The 21,196-nt window shown below is 37.6% G+C and overlaps 1 protein-coding gene across 1 annotated transcript in view; it reads right to left on the bottom strand.

Annotated features, from left to right (window-relative positions):
• Positions 1 to 21,196, bottom strand: part of LOC125366514 (EF-hand calcium-binding domain-containing protein 13-like) — a 47,165-nt gene that overhangs the window by 4,747 nt on the left and 21,222 nt on the right. Inside the window, exons 16-28 of the mRNA XM_048367272.1 lie at positions 20,744 to 20,848; positions 20,418 to 20,486; positions 19,697 to 19,801; positions 16,248 to 16,301; positions 14,788 to 14,892; positions 14,516 to 14,569; positions 12,946 to 13,050; positions 11,698 to 11,751; positions 9,124 to 9,228; positions 8,276 to 8,329; positions 5,755 to 5,859; positions 3,926 to 3,979; positions 1,563 to 1,667 (exon numbers count right to left, since the gene is read on the bottom strand). Of these exons, the coding sequence (XP_048223229.1) occupies positions 1,563 to 1,667; positions 3,926 to 3,979; positions 5,755 to 5,859; positions 8,276 to 8,329; positions 9,124 to 9,228; positions 11,698 to 11,751; positions 12,946 to 13,050; positions 14,516 to 14,569; positions 14,788 to 14,892; positions 16,248 to 16,301; positions 19,697 to 19,801; positions 20,418 to 20,486; positions 20,744 to 20,848 (1,074 nt within the window). The remainder of the gene's footprint in view (positions 1 to 1,562; positions 1,668 to 3,925; positions 3,980 to 5,754; positions 5,860 to 8,275; positions 8,330 to 9,123; positions 9,229 to 11,697; positions 11,752 to 12,945; positions 13,051 to 14,515; positions 14,570 to 14,787; positions 14,893 to 16,247; positions 16,302 to 19,696; positions 19,802 to 20,417; positions 20,487 to 20,743; positions 20,849 to 21,196) is intronic.

The following is a 21,196-nucleotide window of genomic DNA, read 5'->3' as shown; positions in this document are numbered from 1 at the left end:
TGCCAGCCTGACCCATCCTCATGGGTCTTATCAAACCCTAGTGGCCTTCATCCTGTGCAGGAGTATCTGCAGGGCCTGGTGTATGTCTGTGGAAGTCACCATTAGAGTCATCTGGCATCCCCTTTCTATGTCCAGCACCAAAGTGCTAAGAAAGCTGAAAGGGTGTAGTGCAGAATACTCGTTTACCATGTACAAGGCCTGATACTCAGCCCCTCCCCCCCAAATAGCCTCCATTTTCATAATTGCTCATGAGAGAATGCCAGGCACAGTGAGTGGCCACTATGTGAGGGACGTGTGTGAAGAATTTGGATGGGTGTTGAGCATTTACTGGTAGGATGCTGCTTTCATTGCTCTGGAAGAGAAATAGCTCCATTGACAATGGGTATGTGTACGTTTGCCCTTGCCTGGGGGACAGTTGGGGGCAGGAACCATGGGAATAGATAATGATGTCTCTGTGGGGACCCCGAGAAATGGGCTTATGCTAGTGTCTTTATGGTGAACCTAGAGTAGAACTTTTTTTTTGGTGGGGGTGGGGAGTTAGTCTTAGGGCTTGAACTCAGGGCCTGGGCACTGTCCCTGAGCTTTTGCTCAGAGCTAACACTCTACTACTTGATCCACAGTGCCACTTCCAGCCTTTTCTGTTTATGTAGTACTGAGGAATTGAACCCAGGACTTCATTGCATGCTAGGCAAGTGCTCTACCATTAAGTCACATTCCCAGCCCTTAGAGTAGAGCATTTGATGCTAACATCAGAATACACATAATCCCAGCAGCCCCTGATCTCAGGTGTTTATCTTTTTGTTGTTGGTTGTGTGGCTTGAACTAAGGGCCTGGGAGCTGTCTTTGTGCCTTGGTGCTCAAAGCCAGTACTCCACCGCTTGAGCCACAGTGTCACTTCCAGTTTTTTTTTTTTTTTTTTTTTGGCCAGTCCTGGGGCTTGGACTCAGGGCCTGAGCACTGTCCCTGGCTTCTTTTTGCTCAAGGCTAGCACTCTGCCACTTGAGCCACAGCGCCACTTCTGGCCATTTTCTGTATATGTGGTGCTGGGGAATGGAACCCAGGGCCTCATGTATATGAAGCAGGCACTCTTGCCACTAGGCCATATCCCCAGCCCCCACTTCCAGTTTTTGAGTGGTTAATTGGAGATGAGTCTCACAGGGACTTTTTTGCCCAGGCTGGCTTTGAATTGCAACCCTCAGATCTCAGCCTCCTGAGTAGCTAGGATTACGGGCGTGAGCCACCTGTGCCCAGCTTTCAGGTGTTCATCTTTTAGCTAATGGGTTGTGATGAGATGGGAGGCGCCCAGGGGAGAGCCTGAGGACATGTGGTGCATCAAGGGCTCCAGAAGAATTTAGCTGTGTTGTCAATGTTTAAGCAAGGGCCCCTGGCTGCATGTAAAGAGAGATTTCTCATTTCCTAATGAAAAATAAACAAGAAAAATAAAAAAGAACAAGACTTCTTATACCAGAATGGCATGTTGCTTCAATTTCTTACATTCCTCACCCAGAGGCCCACACCACCTCCCTGTTTCCCTGAAAAGCAGGAAGGAGCAAAGTACTCACTACAGATGGGCAGACTTTTTAACAGCATCCACTCTTCCTGTTTAGTGAGCTTGAGTCCCAAGTTTTCCAGCATATTCTTTATGTCTCTGATATGAATCTTTTCTCCTTTGAGTAGATGGGAAATGTTTCAGATGACAATATTAAAACAACTACTCCAAATTATGAAAGTAGAATGAAGTAGAGCAGTATTTTATTTTATTTATTTATTTTTTGCCAGTCCTGGGCTTTGGACTCAGGGCCTGAGCACTGTCCCTGGCTTCTTCTTGCTCAAGGCTAGCACTCTGCCACTTGAGCCACAGCACCACTTCTGGCCGTTTTCTGTATATGAGGTGCTGGGGAATTGAACCTAGGGCTTCATGTATACATCACTAGGCCATATCCCCAGCCCCAGTATTTTATTTCTTTGATTTGGGTTTTTGAAACTCAGGGGCTTCACATTTGCTTGGCTGGCACCCAACCACTTGAGCCATATTGCCAGTACTGCTTTTTTCCCTGGTTATTTTGGAAATGAGTCTAGTAAACTTTTCTGCCCAGCTGGCTTCAAACCTTAATCCTTCAGATCTCATCTTCATGAATAGCTAGAAATAAGGGATGGAGCACTAGAGCCCAGCGAAATACAGCACTACTTCTAGCTGCTGAATAAAGTAAAGTACAAGTATACAAGCCAACCTCACTAATACAGTTACTTTGAAATTCAGTGTCTAAGAGACACTGGGACACTAAGAGACTAAGAGACACTAAGAGTGTTTAACCCAGACAAGACAACATTTCTGTTCTGTGTCTGAGTCAATATAGCATGGATAAACATGGAAACTGCATAAGAACCCATTGATTTATGCTGATGCTGTGGTTCGAGTGTTTGTGTTCTCAGCAAAATCTGTAATCTCAGCTACTTGGGAGGTAGAGATAGAGGGATACTGGTTTGAGTCCAGCTGGCCCTCCAAAATAAGTTAGTGAGACCCTATCTCAAAAAAGAAGCTGGTATGGTAGTAGAGATCTGTAATACCAGCTTCAAGGAAGTATATGTAGGAGGATTATGGTCTGAGGCTGAACCTGTCAAAAGAAAGACCCTATGTGAAAGATAACTGAAGCAAACAGGGCTGATGGCATGGCTCAAGTGTAGAGCTCCTTGCCTAACAAACATAAGTCCTTGAGTTCATACCCCAGTACTGCCCCTCAAAAAAGAATCATGTTGAAACAATCTCCAGTATAATAATAATAATAAAGGTAAGGGTTTTAGGAGGGGATTCTCAATAATGAATGAGATTATGGACCTATAAAAGGAGTCTTACACAGTAGTAGCCCAACACTTCCCTATTTTTGCCTTTCCACCTTCCACAGAGTAAGGGTGAAGTGTTCAAGGCACCATCCCGAAGCAGAGAGAAGCCCCTGCCAAACCCTGAACATGCAGGTGCCTTGACATTGGACTCCCCTGCAAATGGCCCAGCATGTATAGCAGCACGAGTAGACTAAGTCAGATGGCAAATAGAATCTACAGAATTCTACCTGCAAGAAAATCTGTTACTACATCATAGCCTGAATTATGGGGCTGACTCTTCCTAGTGTCCATAATCTGATGCAAAATCTTTATATTGATAGAGTTAGGGACACAGCTCAGGAGAGGGTGTGCCTTGTGTGAGCGAGGCCTTGGGTTTGTTTTTCAATATTGCAAAAAACAAAAACAAAACAAAGGGATGTTACTTCGAGACAGTGTTTATATTTTGGCTATTTGCCATCTGACTAGTGCCTTGAACACATAGGGTCTTTCTTTTGACAGGTTCAGCCTCAGACCATAATCCTCCTACCTTTACTTCCTTGTAGCTGGTATTACAGGTTTCTACTACCACACCAGCTTCTTTTTTTGAGATAGGGTCTCACTAACTTATTTTGGAGGGCCAGCTGGACTCAAACCAGTATCCCTCTATCTCTACCTCCCAAGTAGCTGAGATTACAGATTTTGCTGAGAACACAAACACTCAAACCACAGCATTATCATAAATCATTGGACTCTTAGGCAGTTGTCTGGGTTGCAGTGGCTCACATCTGTAATCCTAGCTACTCAGAAGGCTGAGATCTGAGGATTGAGGTGCAAAGCCAGTGCAGGCAGACAAATCTGAGAGACTCTACCTCCAATTAATTAGCAAAAAGCCAGAAGTGGAGGTGTGGCTCAAGTAGCAGAGTGCTAGCCTTGAGTAAAAAACCTGAGTAAAAAAGCTAAGTGAGAGAGTGTGAGGCCCTGAGTTAAAGCCCCAGTACCAACACACACACACACACACACACACACACACACACACACACACACACACACACTTCTCTACAAACTCAAGATCTTAATTTTATATCTTACATGAATTCTCACTCACCTGAAAAAGATTTTGCTACATCCATCAATTCATACAAGTTAACCATTTTGTCTTCTGTAAAAAAATAAATCAGAATTTGAACTCAAAGATGAAGACAGATTTTTAAAAAAAAATCTTAAAATATGGTATATAGAATTGCAGCATTTTTTCACTCTTTGCTCTAGAATTTTTATTCTTCTTCTAACCCACAGGAATATGCAAGGTAGGAGAGAAGATTTAAGATATATATATATCAATACACACATATGTATATATATTTCATGAATATGACTTCCTTTTTTTCTTCCCTAAAATATTAGCTGTTAGATCTTGAGAGTGTTGAGGGTGCATGGAGTTTTGTTTGTCGGAAGGTCTTATAGGCCAATCCTCTCCTTTTCAGATCTGGTTCTTCTGTCACCCTGGGGAGAGCAGCTCTCAGAGTGTGGCCATGACTTCTAGAGTTATCCACTACTTTTGCCTTTCTTGCTGGGTTGACGTCTGCATTGATGGGGATTAAACTGCTGCCATCTCCATGCGAATCATGGCAGCGGTAACCCAAGTACACCAGAGGCCACTGGGTTCTTCACTGTATGTGCTTAAGAAATAATGTCCTCCCTTTGAGTAAATACTTTGCCCCCAAATTTACCCAGTAGATAAAGCAATATTACCTCTATTCTGGTACTCAGTAAATATTTGTGGAATGACAAAAAAAGAAAGAAATGTACTAAAAAACATATGACTCTGGCTCTTGAACAATGAGGCCCTGTCCCAGGAAAAGATAATTTTCCACGTTTAGAGTTCAGAAATTCGAAACTAGCCTTTCTCACTGGTCAAGATTCTTGTGATCTGAATCTTAGTGTTATTTCCTAAATTAAATGGGGGTTAGATGAAGGCAGAAGAGATTATCTTCTCCATCAGTCGGATTCCTTCAACTCAGCCTCAAATACTATTGCAGACTGATTTTTAAAAACTGTCAATAGGAGGGGGGCATGAGGGACAAGGCAACAAACAGTACAAGAAATGTATCCAATGCCCAACGTATGATACTGTAACCTCTCTGTACGTCAGTTTGATAATAAAAATTTGAGAAAAAAAATTAAAAAAAAAACTGTCAATAGTTTTAAAGGCACCTTTAAAAAATTATCTCTTCCTACCTTTTCTTCCTTTAGCCTTCCATCACCCCTTTCTTCCATATTCTCTTTTTTTACTTCTCAAATTATTCTTTCATTCTATTTTTGGATTTCTGTATTTAGAAGGATATTCTGAGGCACAGTTTTGTCAATCTGCCCATCTGTTGGTCTATCATCTGTCTGTCTGTCTATCTGTATTTTTTTGAGACAGGTAGCCCAGGCTGGCCTCAAACTTTCACTCCTCATGCTTCTGCCTCTTCAGCACTGGGATTACAGGCATGTACCACCACAGGCATGATGTACTGTTTTAACCTTGTTGCTTATTCTTACTTTTTGTTGTTTGGTTCATTTTGCTCAAGGCTAGTGCTTTACCACTGGAGCCACATTTCCACTTGCATCTCTTTTGGTAGTTAATTAGAGATAAGTCTCACAGACTTCCTACCTGGCCTGGCTTTGAACCATGATATTCAGATATCAGCCTCCAGAGTAGCTAGGATTATAGATGTGAGTCACCAATGCCAACTCAATAGTTTTCATTAAGGTCCCTTATGCTGTCTTTGTACATAGTTTCGATGCATTTCAAAACTACGCACCTTCCATCTTTCTTTTTTTCATCATCCCTTTCCCTCATCTTTCTTAAGTCCCGTAGTGTATATAAATATACACATATATGTACATATCCATGAATATGAATGTCTTTTAGATATAGTTTCTACTCACCAGTAATTGGTAGGTGAGACACCAGGTCCTTCATTTCTTTTGCTTCAAGTTTGAACCCAGTGTTTCGTAGGACATTTTTTATGTTGGAGACATTAACCTTTCCTCCTTTAAAAAAACAAGAAAAGGTAAAGTTCTTATAAAATGAAAAACTTAGGCCACTGACACCTGCCTAGAAATGAGAGCTTATCATGTGGGAGTCAGAAATATATGCTTAACAATTAAACTTAGGAGAGAAGTCTACTGGGGAGAAAAAAAACAGTCAGGCCACAGTAACAACAACTCCTATTAATCTGGTCAAAAGTTAGTATTCAAAACTTGGTACAGGAGCTGGGAGTATGGCTTAGTGTTGGAGTGCTTGCCTAGCAAGCATGAGGCCATCCACACCACAAAAATAAAATTAAAATTAAAAAAATAAAATTTTATACAGAAGCAAAAAATACCTCCTAAATGTAATTATACATGAAGGATAACTAGTTCATAAAAAGAAAATTCTTTTCTTTTTTTTTTTTTTTGGCCAGTCCTGGGCCTTGGACTCAGGGCCTGAGCACTGTCCCTGGCTTCTTCCCGCTCAAGGCTAGCACTCTGCCACTTGAGCCACAGCGCCGCTTCTGGCCGTTTTCTGTATATGTGGTGCTGGGGAATCGAACCTAGGGCCTTGTGTATCCGAGGCAGGCACTCTTGCCACTAGGCTATATCCCCAGCCCAAAAAGAAAATTCTTAATGTAGCTTTTATAACATGAATCTGAAAACAACCTATACATGTGTATATATATATATATTCCAGATGATTTATATAATTAAATGTATAATTTTTAAATTTTCTGTGATTTCTATGAAATCATAGAAAACAATGGGAAATCACTGAAGAAATGATTGATCAAATTAAACATATAAAAATGAAAAATGAAGCCGGGTATAGGTGGCTCACACCTGTAATCCTAGCTACTTAGATGAAGCTGAGATCTCAGGAGTACAGTTAAAAAGCCAGCCTGGACAGGGTAGTTCATGAGACTCTTACCTCCAATTAACATCCCCTAAAACTAGAAGTAGCACTGTGGCTCAAATGGCAGAGTGCTAGTTTTGAGCAAAAAAGCTCTGGGTCAGCACCCAGCCCCTGAATTGAAGCCCCAGGACCAGCACACAAGAAAGTCTATTTATCAAAATACAATGGACAAGAGTGGATTGTAGTTGCTTAGATCTAAGAGGGCTAGTACCAGTAACAATGCTAATGGTCAGAGTTTCTTTGTTGGATAATGAAATGTTCTAAAACTGATTGTGGTGATAGTTGTAAAAGTCTGTTAATATACTAAAACCCTCCAGATTGTACGTGCTAAATGAGTGATGTGTATGAATTATGATCTTTGAATGAATTATAAACATACAACTATGAATTGTATGAATGATCTGTATGAATTACAGATCAGCAAAGCAATCATACAACTTTATTAAACAAAATTAAAAGCAAATAGCCAATTGGCAAATATTTACTACAGATAAAATTATATGCTTAGATTTAATAGTAAAAAGATCAAAATGATAAAATGTCCTGAACATGACATGCAAAGCATGAAAGGAATAATGATATAAAAAGATCTTCAGCTTCATTGATAACAAAAAAGTCATAACAATAATTAGATTCATTTTTTATTCTACAAAATTAGCAAGAACCTAAAAAATGTGAAAATGACATGTGGTAGTTAGAACAGAATGGTAATCAGTACTCTCATAATGTGTGGAGAGGTAAATTAATATAATCATTTTGGAATGCAAAGAGGGGATTTGGATTTTAAGCCTTAAACACGTTAAAACTCAGTAATTCTTGCCAAAAGAATGTGTCTAAAGAAATAATTTTAAAATTAGATCAAAGCTTATCTATAAAAATCAGAGCAAAACTGTAGAGACTATTGAATGTTTAATGAGAGGAGAATGATTAACTTATAATGAGATGCTAAATCAGATGAAATGATAATTAAATTAAAATGATGTTTACAAGGAATTTTTAAATGACACACTGAAAATCTTTTACTAGAATTTTAGGATTAAATGTTGGATATATAAAATAGCAGTAAGTTTAGTGAATCCTTTACACAAGAATGAATACACACAAGAAAAAGAACAAAGGTAACTATTATTATTATTTTTTTTGCCAGTCCTGAGCCCTGAACTCAGGGCCTGAGCACTGTTCCTGGCTTCTTTTTGCTCAAGGCTAGCACTCTACCACTTGAGCCACAGAGCCACTTCTGGTCATTTTATGTATATGTATATGTATATGTATATGCATATATTCTGTACATGAACCCAGGGCTTCATGTAGTGGCAAGCACTCTTGCCACTAGGCCATATTTCCAGCCCCAAAGGTAACTATTATTAAAAGAGGTACTATTACTTGAGATTATGGGTAATATCTTCTTTTCTTCTATATGCTACTTTATATATTTCAGATTATTCTAAAGTAGCCAGTACTTAGTAGATCCTGAGAATATTCTCAAATTGTATTGTCTGTATCCCATTTCTCACTTACCTGGGAAGAATTTCATACTATCCACTACATCTTTTCGAAATACATTTTTATTAGCTGTAAGAGATAACACAGTTAAGGTTTTGAAGAGTCATAAAAATCAATGTTCATACTTAAAAGAAACTTTTAGAAACATATTGCAATTCATTCTCAATGAAATGAAAGGTATTTAGGAGACTCAGCGCAAACTATTGCTAGATAGAATACAAAGCTATTTTTATTGGCATCCATAGTCTTCTTTTCTCTAATCTGGCTTTATCTTCTCTTTCTTCATCTTTTCTGCTCCTGTCCTTTTATTATTTTCCTAAGCCTTAGTTTTCTTACATAGTACAAAAGAACTTGTTTGTCCTATGATAGGACTTTTGCCTGACAAGGTCCCTGGTTTCTAAACTAAAACTAAAACAATAGGATTTTTGAAAATGCTATCTAGAAGCTGGATGATGCATGCCTATAATCTCAGTACTCAGAAAGAGGAGGCAGGGGAATTGTGGTAAGTTAGAGGCTAGCCTGGGCTACACTGTGATACTCTGTGTCAAGGAAGAAACACAAAGAAAAGAAGAGAAAATAAAGGAAGACAGGAGAAGAGAAGGAAAAAAAAAGGAAAAGGAAAGATAGGAAAAAAATAAGAATGCTAGTTAGGACTGGATCTTTTAAAATGTATTTTAAGTTAACATAAACTGGTTCAAATATTAGAATTACTAATAGAAATGTTGGGACCACCCTCCTCTGAACTCAGGGTAATGGACATGGTTCTTGCTCTTCTAATATTTAGGATAGGGCCATACTTGTATCAGATCTTAAAAAAAAGTTTATTGAATGAATAAATGTTCAGGAATCAGTGACATGCTTACCAGAAAATGGTAGGGTTTTAAGCAGCTTTTTGTGTTCCTTATTTGTGATCTCTATTCCCATGCTTTCTACAACGCTTTTCACATCCGCAGCATGAATCTTCTCTCCTTTAGGTAAGAATAAAGATCCTTGTAATGGCTCTGTGATACTTTTCAAAGTGGTTAGCTCTTCCGAGTAAAGGAAGGAGTCAGATTTTTTTTTAAGCCAGGCATGGTGGTGCATGTTTGTAATCCCAGTATTTAGGGAACTGACGCAGAGAGCACCATGAGTTCAAGGCAAGCTTGGATTACATAGTGAGACACTACCTCAAAACCCAAAAAGACAAACCAAAAAATTCTCTCTCAATGTAAAGTAAAACTTGAGTCTCTTGTAAATAAACAGCATTATATAGTAGTAAGGGGTGTGTAATTTCTCAGGAATTTTGATGCTATTTCATGGCTAATATAATTCAGCTACTGCAATAATAACTCTATTCTTTTTCTTATTCTTCTCTGGCTGTCTATCCCTTCCTCTTTTTTTGCCTGAATTGTGGCATGTCTTAAAAATGATAAATAAAAACTGTAATATGTTTTACCTTGGGTGACTTTGTTTTTATTTTTGGTGCCAGTACTGGGACTTGAACTCAGATTTGGGCTCTTTCCCTTAGCTTTTTCACTCAAAGCTGGCACCCTACCACTTCAGCCACAACTCCACTTCTAGCTTTTTGGTGATTAAGAGGAGATAAGACCCTTATGGACTTTCCTGCCTGGGCTGGCTTTGAACTACAGCCCTCGGATCACATCATCCTGAGTAGCTAGGATTAGAGGCATGAGCCCCTAGAGCCAGGTCAGTTTAGATGAATTTATATTACATAATTACATTGCAAGTTTGGGAAGAGCAGGGATGTCTTTCAACATTTAGCTGTAAATCACATAGAGCTTTGCCCCCACGGTCAGTCCTGCCAATAGAGGGTGCCACAGGGAGCCCTTCAACCCTCATCCTGACACTATCAAATTCCAGAGTTCTAAGATAATGACAACTGGCAAGTTTAGACTCAGTTAAATAATGATTTGAGAATGTGTGAAAAATAAAGACATTTTCAGAGAAGAACTGGCCCTTGCTGAGGAAACAAAACAAACCTAAGAAGGAGGTTTGTCAATTAGATGTGACAACTGAAATCCCCCCTCCACAAAAAAAAAAAAAAAAAAAAAAAAACCAAAAAGCAGAAAGTTAGAAGCAGTGGTGAGCTAAGAAAGTGACAAATAGGCTTAGAACTCGCAGAAGATTGGATTTTAACTGTTCTAGTCTAGCTTTCAATATGCTCATATGACAGATAACCCATTCTAGGTTAAACTGAAGTCTCTCTAACTGTACATCTGTGCTGGCTAAAATGGAAGCAGTACTGACTGTTCCCACAGCTTCCAGGGGATATTCTGTGTGGCTGAGAAGCCACAAGATACTTTGCTAGTCCATTTACTTCCCTGCTCATCCCCATGACTAGTTCACTATCTTCTCTCCTGTGTCTTTTTCCACTCCACCACTGGCTGTCTAAACAAGGAAGGCTTTTCATAGGCACTGCTACTACCTTGCTTGTCCCCAACTGGACTCTATTCTATTTCTTTGTCCCTGTACAGCAAAACTCCTCAGATACCATACTGCTTTAAAATATGGTTCTTGGATTCTTTGGCACCCACTCTAGTCAGGCTCCTTTCTTATCTCTCTGCCAAGTAAACTATCTATATGATGAGTCCTTGGCCTAAGGTTCCTTTTCTGGGGACACCCAACCTAACTGGACATCTTCCATATTCTCTTGAGTTTCCAACTACATCACTGGCTGCTCCTTTACTCCTCTGCACCAATCACCAACTCTTCTCATCCCTTATTACTTTGTGTATGGGGTTGGGGTTGGGTGGTCCTGGGGCTTGAACTTAGGGCCTATGCACTATCTCTAAGCTTTTTTTGCTTAAGGCTATCACTCTGTTAATTGAGCCACAGCTCCACTTCCCACTTTTTTAGTGGTTACCTGGACATGAGAGACTCACAGACCCTACCGGGGCTGGCTTCAAACCATGATTTTCAGTTATCAGTCCCCTGAGTAGCTCAGACTACAGGTGTAAGCCACTGGTGCCTGGTCTCTATCACTTTTCTTTCCCAGTCACTCAGCTCTAACTGCATCGACCTTCTTGCCGGTCTCTGAATAGTCCCAGCACATTCCTGCCTTTGAGTCTCTCTCCTTGTCTCCTCTGCCTTCATCATTGTTTGTCTAGAAATCCTGACATGGATCAAATCTTCACTTCTTTTAAGAGATGGCTCACATGTCATCTTCTCAAGGAGGCTTAATTAGCTACATAAAATGATGGCTATGTATTGTATTTATGGGTTATTGCTTGTTTTCTCTACCGGAATGTGAACTGCACGAAGCAGTGATCTTTGTTCTGTTTACCAATGTATCTTGAGTATCTAGCACAATGCTTGCCATCGAGCAAATACTGGATAAGTAGTTGTTAACTGAATGAATGGAAGAAACTATCATGTTAAAAATATACTTCAATATAAACCTCAGAATAGGTGGTGTAATAGTCATTGTAACATCTCACCTGTAATCTTTTTAAGTTCATCCATCAACACATTGAAATTAGTCTTCTTCTTATCTTTAAGAAAAACAAAATCAGATTTGTAGAAGAGTGATCTAAAAGTCCTTAAATTGTGAAATAGAAACTGAAAACTCAATCATTTGAAAACATTCCTTGAGAAGTTTATTATTTTTGTCATGCTATACCCTCACTAAATAACTCATATATAGGTAACTGTGATTGATTATAATTTCCCTAATAAGTACAACATAAGAACACAGTTTTAACTACTCCTTTCCTTCAGGATAACCTGTTAGTCTTTTCAGAGATTGGAAATGTTTTAGAGAATTAAAAAAATTTGTTTAAGAAGTTTGTTTCTATTTTGTTGATGCCATCTTTTTGTTTATAGTGATGTCAGTGCATTGGTGTGCATGTCTTAGGTTGCCAACACGATAATCATCAAGGCTGATGTATTGGTTAAAGTTCACTTACAGTGACAAAACTTACTTTCCAATGGCCATTCTCAATTGAATGACATTTTCATACAGAATATACTTAAAGTTTCTTCACCCAATATTTCTTAAAGCCTATGATGAAGGTTGAACATTTTCTTTTGCTCCTTTTCTTGTACTTCTTTGTCTTATTTCTACTACTATTACTGGCCTCATGTCCAAAGGGGGTTCTGTTTATTTATTCATTTTTTATAATATTCATTACATCTATATTTACCTATTTATTTATATTAGTCTATGTTACTAGTGAAAGAGAGTTAGTGTTACATTCATCATCATCATTTTAAGCTTAAAATGATACTGCAAAGCACAATATTTGGCTTTTTGAGCTTGACTTAGCTAACTCAACAGGATGCTCTCCAGCTCTAAGCATCCTACTCTAAGTAACATAATTCCATTCTGATTTATGATTGAATAATCCACTGTGTATCTACACATTTTTTATCCATTCATCATTTTTTTGGAACCGAGGCTGGTTTCACAGTTCGACTACTGTGAATAGTGCTGCAAGAAACATGAGTATGTGAGTATCTCTGTTATGTTGACTTCACTCTTTATATATTCTGAATATTAATCCTTAATCAAATGAATATCTAGCCAAGATTTTCTCCCATACTGTAGTTTGTTTCCTGATTCTGGTAACGGTTTGATGTACAGAAGCTTCTTAATTTAATTTAATGGACATTTGTCCATTCTTGTTCTTATTTCCTGTCATGTCCAGAGTTTTACTAGGGATTATATAGGTTTTCAAAACTCTCACCATCAAGAGGTAGATGGCTCTTCAGTGCCTTGATTTCTTTCTCCTTGAGGTCAATTCCCGTATTTTTAACGAAATTTTCTACCTTATCTGAAGACACTTTTATTCCTGAAGAAAGAAGGGGATGGATGTGAGCAATGTCTGTAATGATACAAACTATTATTCCTAAGCACCAATACTATATAGAGAATAAAAAACAAAGAAGAATTAAACTAGTTAAGTAAATATGGTTTGGAATATAAACATGATTTGGGGTGTAACTTTTAAACTTTAGGAATTGGAATTCACAAGTTACTCTTCATAAGAAAATGAAGAGTTTGGGGTTTCTGGCAAATCATGGCAAAGGCTGAGCTCAACCTTTTGTAAGTGTCTCTACAAAATAGAATTTAAAGGCTGCTAAATTAGTGGAAAGAAAGATACAGGTCCACAGGTTTACTCCATCATAATCCCCTAGGAAACATTTAAAGTCAAATTTATTTTTTAAAGTGATGCATAAAACATAATGTTATACATATTGATGGGACAATATAATATTTTGCTGCATGTATACATTTTGTAATTGTGTTGTTGTTGTGAAACTGGGAACCGAACTCAGTACCTAATGTTTTGACACTAGCTATAGCTCTACCAACTGAGCCATGCCTCCAAATTCTCACTTTGTAATTTTTAAGTCAGGTTAAACCTATCTGTCACCTCAAACATTTGCCATTTCTCTATGGTTTAAACCTTCAAAATACCTTTTTCTATATTTTTGAAACATACAACTTGAGGCTAGAAGTGTAACTCAATTGGTATTTACCTGGCAAGTATAAGGCCCTAAGTTCAAAATCCAGTACAGCAACAAAGTTAAAATGCAAACCAACAACAGCATTTTGAAATGTACCACTTATGATTGTTATCTATATTTACCTAATGTACAATGCACACCAGAACTACTTGTTCCTATCTAACTGTGCCTTAGTACAAACTGATCAGCCTTTCCTCATTCTTCCTCCTCCTCTCTCTTCTCCCCTGTCTCTAGGCTCAGTATTCTAGTTTTTAGATTTACATATAAGAGAGATCTGTGGTATTTTCTTTTGCTGCCTGGTTTATTTCAGTTGACATAATGCTCATCAATTTCATATTTGTTATTGCAAATGACAAAATATCATTCTTTTTTATGGCTAAATAGTATTGTTATATATACATACATTCTGTTTCCATTCATAAGCTGATCACATTTAGATTGTTAAAAACATGTTTCTAGGTACTAAGCCTAGAAATTCAATATGACTTGAAAAGTCATTGAAATATTCTGAATGTTAAAAAGTGGCAATTATAATGTGCATCTTTATCTGGGAATCACTGCTTTTGGGTGTATTGTAATTAAATTTGGGGTCCATTGTAATTAAACCATTACATTGCTGACTGTAGTGTGCCCTAAAGTTGAATTAAGGATAAATGGAAATAAACAGTGGGAACAGCAAGATTAACAACCTGAAAACTGAAATAGGAAGAGTTTGTGCAAACAACAGCACAGCTTGAGGACCTGTTTTTATCTATGGAGAAAAGAACTATTAAGCTTCTCACCCACCTTCGAGATTTTCCAGTTCCTTCATCAGTCTGTTCTTATAGACCCTTCTTTTGGCTGTAAGAGACAGTTCAAATTTCAGGCAATTGTGCAGCTATTTAAAAGTAGCATAAGTACATAATTTAAAGATTATAGACTTTTACATTAATAGTTTTACTTTCTGCTCTCATTTTGGTGATGGGGCATGAAATGTCCTTACACCTGAAGTACCAGTCACAGAGCTTCCTATGTTGAGAATCTCTCAAAGGTTACCATGGTTATTTTTAAAAGCTCACCATCAGTTGGCAGATTACTTAGCAGTTGTATGCTTTTATCTTCTTTGAGTGTTATCCCTATGTTTTCCAGAAAATCTTCCATGTTATCAATGTCAATCTTCTCACCTTGAAAAAGTAAGAAATGAGAATAGTTTAAAATTTGGATGATCTTATAAAAAATGATTGTGGCTTAAATGTTAATGAAGTAATCTTGACAGGAATGTAAGCTACCACAAAGATAAAATCCTGGAAGCTTTTTGATTAAAACACACCTCACTCTCATAGTTTCAGTCTCTACTGTCTTTTTTTGTGTGGACAGTTAGGATTTGCTTCATAACTGCTGCCCCTAACTCTGCTCTTGCCCAAATCCATCCTCTACTTCCATACAGCTGCTACCCTAATCATTCTAGTTTGTAAATCTATCACAACACTCTCCTGCACAATCTTGGAATGACTCTACACTCCACACAGTATAAAACTCATACTTTTTTGTTTGATATTCAAGGCCCTCCATGATTTGTCTTGTATTAGTTCCCTGTTTTTGTTATAACAAACTACTATCCACTTTGTGGCTTTAAAACAATACAGATTTTTTTAAAATTTATTTTATAGTTCAGGACATTCGAAGTCTAAATTCACTGGGTCAGAGAATCAGCAGGGTTGGTTCCTTCAGGAAGCTCTGGGAATACATTTACAACCAATCGGGAAAGACCAGGGTAACTTTCCCACCTCAGGATCTGTAATCATATCTCCAACGTCACTTTTGCCATATAAGGGAGCATTTACAGCCTCTGATGATTGGAACCAGCCCATCTACACCCCCCTCTTCACTCTCTGAAGTTTATTCCTTGCCAAATTTATGCTAGTTCACACCAGAGAACAGGTCTAATTATTTCTATTTCATAAATTTTCACATTGCTTCCCATATTGACCCTTTTAGGCATTTTTCTTGCCCATCTACTCTGTGTGGTAAACACTGACTTGCTTTTCAAGAACCAACTCATGTGTTTTGGGTTAGACACTCCTTTAAATCATTTTGTAATCCTTCTGGTGCCAGTGACCATTTTATTTATTTGTTTGTTTAATTTGTTTTGTTCTGTTTAGGTCCTGAAGCTTGAAGTTAGGGCTTGGACACTGTTTCTTAGCTTTTTATTTGTGCTCAGGACTAGCACTCCATTTGGGCCACACTTCCACTTCTGGCTTTTTGCTGGTTAACTGGAGATAAGAATCTCACAGAATTTCCTGCCAGCGCTGGTTCTGAACAACAGTACTCAGATCACAGGCTCCTGAATAATTAGGATTACAGGCCCGAGCCACTGGTGCTCAGGCTCTTTTTTATTTTAGTAGTCTTATAACATGGCACCCGTTTCTCCCCATTACATCAGACCCAATCACATAAACCTCCTACAAGCTTACGTCTTATAGATCCATACTTAGGATATAGTAGATACTCAATAATAAGTTAGTAATATATAACCTACCAGTAAAAAGAGCCCCTTTATCCAGTACCACACCCATTTCAACTGTCCCATCATCTGTAAAACAGAATTTTATTAATAAAGATGATAATAGCAGCTGGGAAAATATATAAAAGCTATGTCTTGAAGCAAAACACAAAATTCAGCAAATTTTTATGATTACCTGCAGAATTCTATCCTGTTTTCATCCCAAATGGAAAATGTGGAAAGGCAAATTTTAGATTATAAAAAGAAAACTTCACATTTTAATACTATTTTTATACAATTAAGATAGTAACCTCTACTTAGTAGAATGCAGGGCTGATGCTGGGATACTTCCATATCTGGAATAACTTATTGATTATAAATCTGGCAAGCAACTTAAATGCAGCAAATGTTCTGATAGGGAATATTTAACTTGGGGCACTAATGAAGCTTAGCTCTATCCTCAAACTACCAATAGCACATCACTGTGGTAGTTATTCTTCCACTAACTATATTCAATGTGAAAAAAAGAGCTAGATTAACCTAATTGAACTTTAATATTATTTAAAACACATCTTTAAACCTGCATTAAATTATTTTTTATGCTTGTACTGTGGCCTGAACTCAGGGCCTGGGCACAAAAGATAGCAATTATTTTCTTGGCCAACTGACCCAGCTAGGAAGATTTAGAGCTGAGATTTGGCTGATACAAAATTCGAGTTTCTTTCTAAAATACTGTATTGGAACTATTGGAATGAGTTAAATGTTTCTGATATTTTTCCAAAGATGGCTATTGTTTTAGAAAGTTTTCATATTGAATGGTTATATAGCCCACTATTATAAGACCACGTTAATATGTGCTAGCTGTTACTGAAGTTAAAAATGAATTGCTTTCGTAATTATTGTTTTTCTTTATCTTTAATTCACGTCCAGTACTGCAGAATATACAACAGGACTACAGGTATGAGTCACTGGTGCCTACCTTTCATGAGTTCTTTAATTGGCTGTTATATGAGTGATGACTTACTCATCAAGACAGAACTTCCTCAATTTTTTTCTATTTTCTCATAATTCAGCCACCATGTCCTATACATTTTTTTTTTGGCCAGTCCTAGGACTTGAACTCAGGGCCTGAGCACTGTCTGTCCCTGGCTTCTTTTTTGCTCAAGGCTAGCACTCTGCCACTTGAGCCACAGTGCCACTTCTGGCCATTTTCTGTATATGTGGTGCTGAGGAATCGAACCCAGGGCCTCATGTATAGGAGGCAAGCACTCTTGCCACTAGGCCATATTCCCAGCCCCATGTCCTATACATTTTAAGTTAAATTTAATCTTTTTTTTTTTTTTTTTTTTTTTTTAGAACAGGGCCTTACTAGATATCGGCTCATTTGAGACTCACTGAGTAGCCTGAAACTTGTAGCAAGCTGGCCTCAAACTTGAGATCTTCTTGCCTCAGCCTCCTCAGGTCTGGTATTCAGGCACATATACCTATCTTCATTTACTAATCTTAATAATTAATAATTATTTAAATTTAAAAATAATTATTGTTAAATCATTATTCTTAATAATTCTAAAATATCTTCCAAATCAGTCTCTTGTCCCATTTCCCAGGCTGTCATCAATAGGACAAAGGAAAGGTGAACAATATTAATCAGTCATGAAATATTTGATATTTGTTGGGATAGACCATCTGCTAGGCTACAAAACAGGTCTCAGTTCAAAAGTATTAAAAAAAAAACTAAGTATGTTCTCTGATCGTAAAGGAATTAATTCAAAATCAACAGTAGAAGGAAACTTGGGGAAAAAATCCATACAATTTTGGAAATTACATGACATACTTCTAAATAATCAAAAGAAATCACATAGGATAGTAGAAACTATTTTGAACTGAATGAAGTGCAAACAATATAACTAAAATTTTTGAAATGCAGCACTAAGAGGAAAATTCATAGCTGTAAATACTTAGATAAGAAGATATTAAATTATTAGTGTCTGTTTTTTCACTTTAATAACCTGAAGGGCTATGGTGGGGGTCCTGAGTTCAGTGACAGACTTCTTTCCTTGCATGGACCACTGGGTTTGATCCATGGTATCCCCTCTAAAGAAGAATGTAGGTAAAAAAGAATAACTAAACCCCAAGGTATGCTTAAATAATTGTTAATCTAATGAAGACTAGAGCAGACCAGCACAGTGACATGTGCCTGTTGCCCCCCAGCTATTAGTGTAGTTGAGGCTATGAAACCACTTAATCTCACTATTTTTTTGAGACTAGCCTGGGCAACAAAACGAGAGTCTGCCTTAGAGAAAGATTAGACCTGAAATCAATAAAATGGGAACAGAAAATTAATTGGGAAGATTAGTGTTGGGTTCAAAGATCATCCAAAGTGATGAACATTATTCGATTCAGCAACAAAAAATACCAAAGAGGAGGAGAGTGGACTGGGGATGTTGCTCGAGTGGTAGAGAGTATGCCTAGCAAGCTTGAGGCTTTGAGTTAAGTTTCCATTACTGAGAAACTATCCATCCATCATGCCCTCACCCACTTGTCCATCCATACATGAGAGAGAATATTCCTAGTAACTTTACACAAATTAAAAGGATTATAGAGAAATACAACAAACCATTTTATGCCAACACAATTTAGATGAAGTGAACAAATTTCTCTTAAGGCACAGATTACTGAAACTGACTCAAGAAAATGAAAGCTAAACTCTAACATGACATACTTCTAAATAAGTATGTCATGTTTAAGGTCCTTCTAGTCTTTTCTTTTCCAGCTTTTTCCTGATACTTTTTTTTTCTTTTTGGCCAGTCCTGGGGGCTTGAACACTGGGGACCTGAGCGCTGTCCCTGGCTTCTTTTTGCTCAAGGCTAGCACTCTACAACTTGAACCACTTCTGGCTTTTTCTATATATGTGGTGCTGAGGAATCAAACCCAGAGCCTCATATATGGAGGCAAGCACTGAACCACTAGGCCATATTCCAGCCCTCCTGCCACTTTTATAACATGAAGCAGACATTCTAGCCACAAAGAAATACTTGCTGCTTTCCAAGCTTTTGTATGCATTTATGGTTTTATTTGCATTATTTCCTTATCTGGAATGCCTGTGCTGCCTTGGATCTCCTTTCTAAAAACTTAGATCTTTGAGTTTTAGGATCTCATATATATACATATATGTATATACGTATGTGTGTGTATATATATATACATATATATATATACAGAGAAAGAGAGAGACACAGAGAGAGAGTACAACAACATAGTTTTATAATGATCCATCAGCATTTAAGATTCATTAGAGGTTGGAGACCCTGTCATCCTGTTTTTATATTTTCAATAATTTATGTATATTAGCACTCAATAAAGTTCACTGCATGAGTTGATAAATTCTTGAGGGTTAGATATTTACATTTAACTTTGAAATATTTCTTCAGACTCCAAATCTACTTTCAGAAATTCCCTTATATGTATCCAAAGGAACAACTCACCATCAATAGGCAGGTTGCTTTTCAGGTCTTCGTATTCATATTCATCAAGGTCAAACCTCATATTTTCCATGAAGCTTCTTAGCTTATCAACTTCAATCTTTATTTCTTAGGAAAAAGAGGATGAAAAGTAGTGAAGCAAGTAATACTGACAAACTAGAAATGCCTGTCATGGCCATGCTTTAAGAAAAATAAATTTGTTTAAGTGAAAGGAGCAGACACAGGAATTGGGGACAGAAACTGCTCCCTCAGTTTTTTTGTTTTGTTTTGTTTTGTTTTGCCAGTCCTAGGCTTGGACTCAGGGCCTGAGCACTGTTCCTGGCTTCTGTTTGGTCAAGGCTAGCACTCTGCCACTTGAGCTATAGTACCACTTCTAGCTGTTTTCTATATATGTGGTGCTGGGGAATCGAACCCAGGGCTTCATGTATTTGAAGCAAGCACTCTTGCCACTAGGCCATATTCCTAGCCCTCCCTCAGTTTTTGCCTGTGACATTTATAAGAAATGAACTGTGAGATTAAGCAGGGCTAGTGAATTCTGGCAAGAAACTGCCTTTATAATTACATTAATAAAATGCTACAGTGAAAATGACCATTTCTTCAAAGGTAGTTATGTTCAAAGTAGTGAATGATGAGACAAAAACCACTTAATAAGTAGGTTAACAGACAAATTTTCCATCACTGAAAATATGTGTGGTTTTTAAATAGTGAAAAGTCTCAGTTTTACCTGATTGCTCTCTTTTTGGGAGAAATTTCAGGCCTTCCAGCAATTTTTGCTTATGCAGCTTTCCAGCAGCTGCAAGATAAGGCAAAGTATAGTTAGTATTGGTAAGGAAGTATACTGAAATAATTCAAAACCCAAGAGTTTCAGACAGAACGACTCATAATTTTACATAGTTTTTTTTCTATATAAGAATCTCCTCCTCCTCCTCCTCCTCCTCCTCCTCCTCGTCTTACTCCTCCTCCTCTTTCTCCTTCTCCTTGTTCTTCATCTTCTTCTTCATTAACATTCACTAAATGAGTGAATACTTTATAGGTAAATTAAACACTTACCATCAATTGGCAAACTTTTCATCAAAACAGGGCTGTCTTTCAGGTGAAGTCTTAACCCTACATTTTTAAGAATATTTTCCACATCAGCATAGTCAATTTCTTCCCCTGAGAAAAGAAAATGGTATTAAAATGGTCAAATTCCAATTTCAAATAATAACAAAACCAACCATGTCTATGAAAGTATCATGAAAATAAAAAGCAAAGGAAACATTGAGTGTTGTCTATACAGAACCAGAAAGATGACTCAGAAATCTAGCTTCTTTCTGGTAAAAGGGAGTCCCTCCAGCTTGGGAAAAATAAAACAGAGCACACAGAAAGTTCCTACAACAGACCACTAAGTATGCTAGGGACTTCACTCTGCCACTGTGTAATATTTGCTCTACTCTGTAATTTTTGCCTGGATTATGACCTTGTCATGTGTGTAATTTGCCTTGTCATTTTTTCGATTAAAAC

This window comes from Perognathus longimembris, chromosome 17, assembly GCF_023159225.1.
Source record: "Perognathus longimembris pacificus isolate PPM17 chromosome 17, ASM2315922v1, whole genome shotgun sequence".
Lineage (NCBI taxonomy): Eukaryota > Metazoa > Chordata > Mammalia > Rodentia > Heteromyidae > Perognathus > Perognathus longimembris.
The sequence above is the reverse complement of the archived record's forward strand: the minus strand, read 5'-3'. Positions and strand labels throughout refer to the sequence as shown.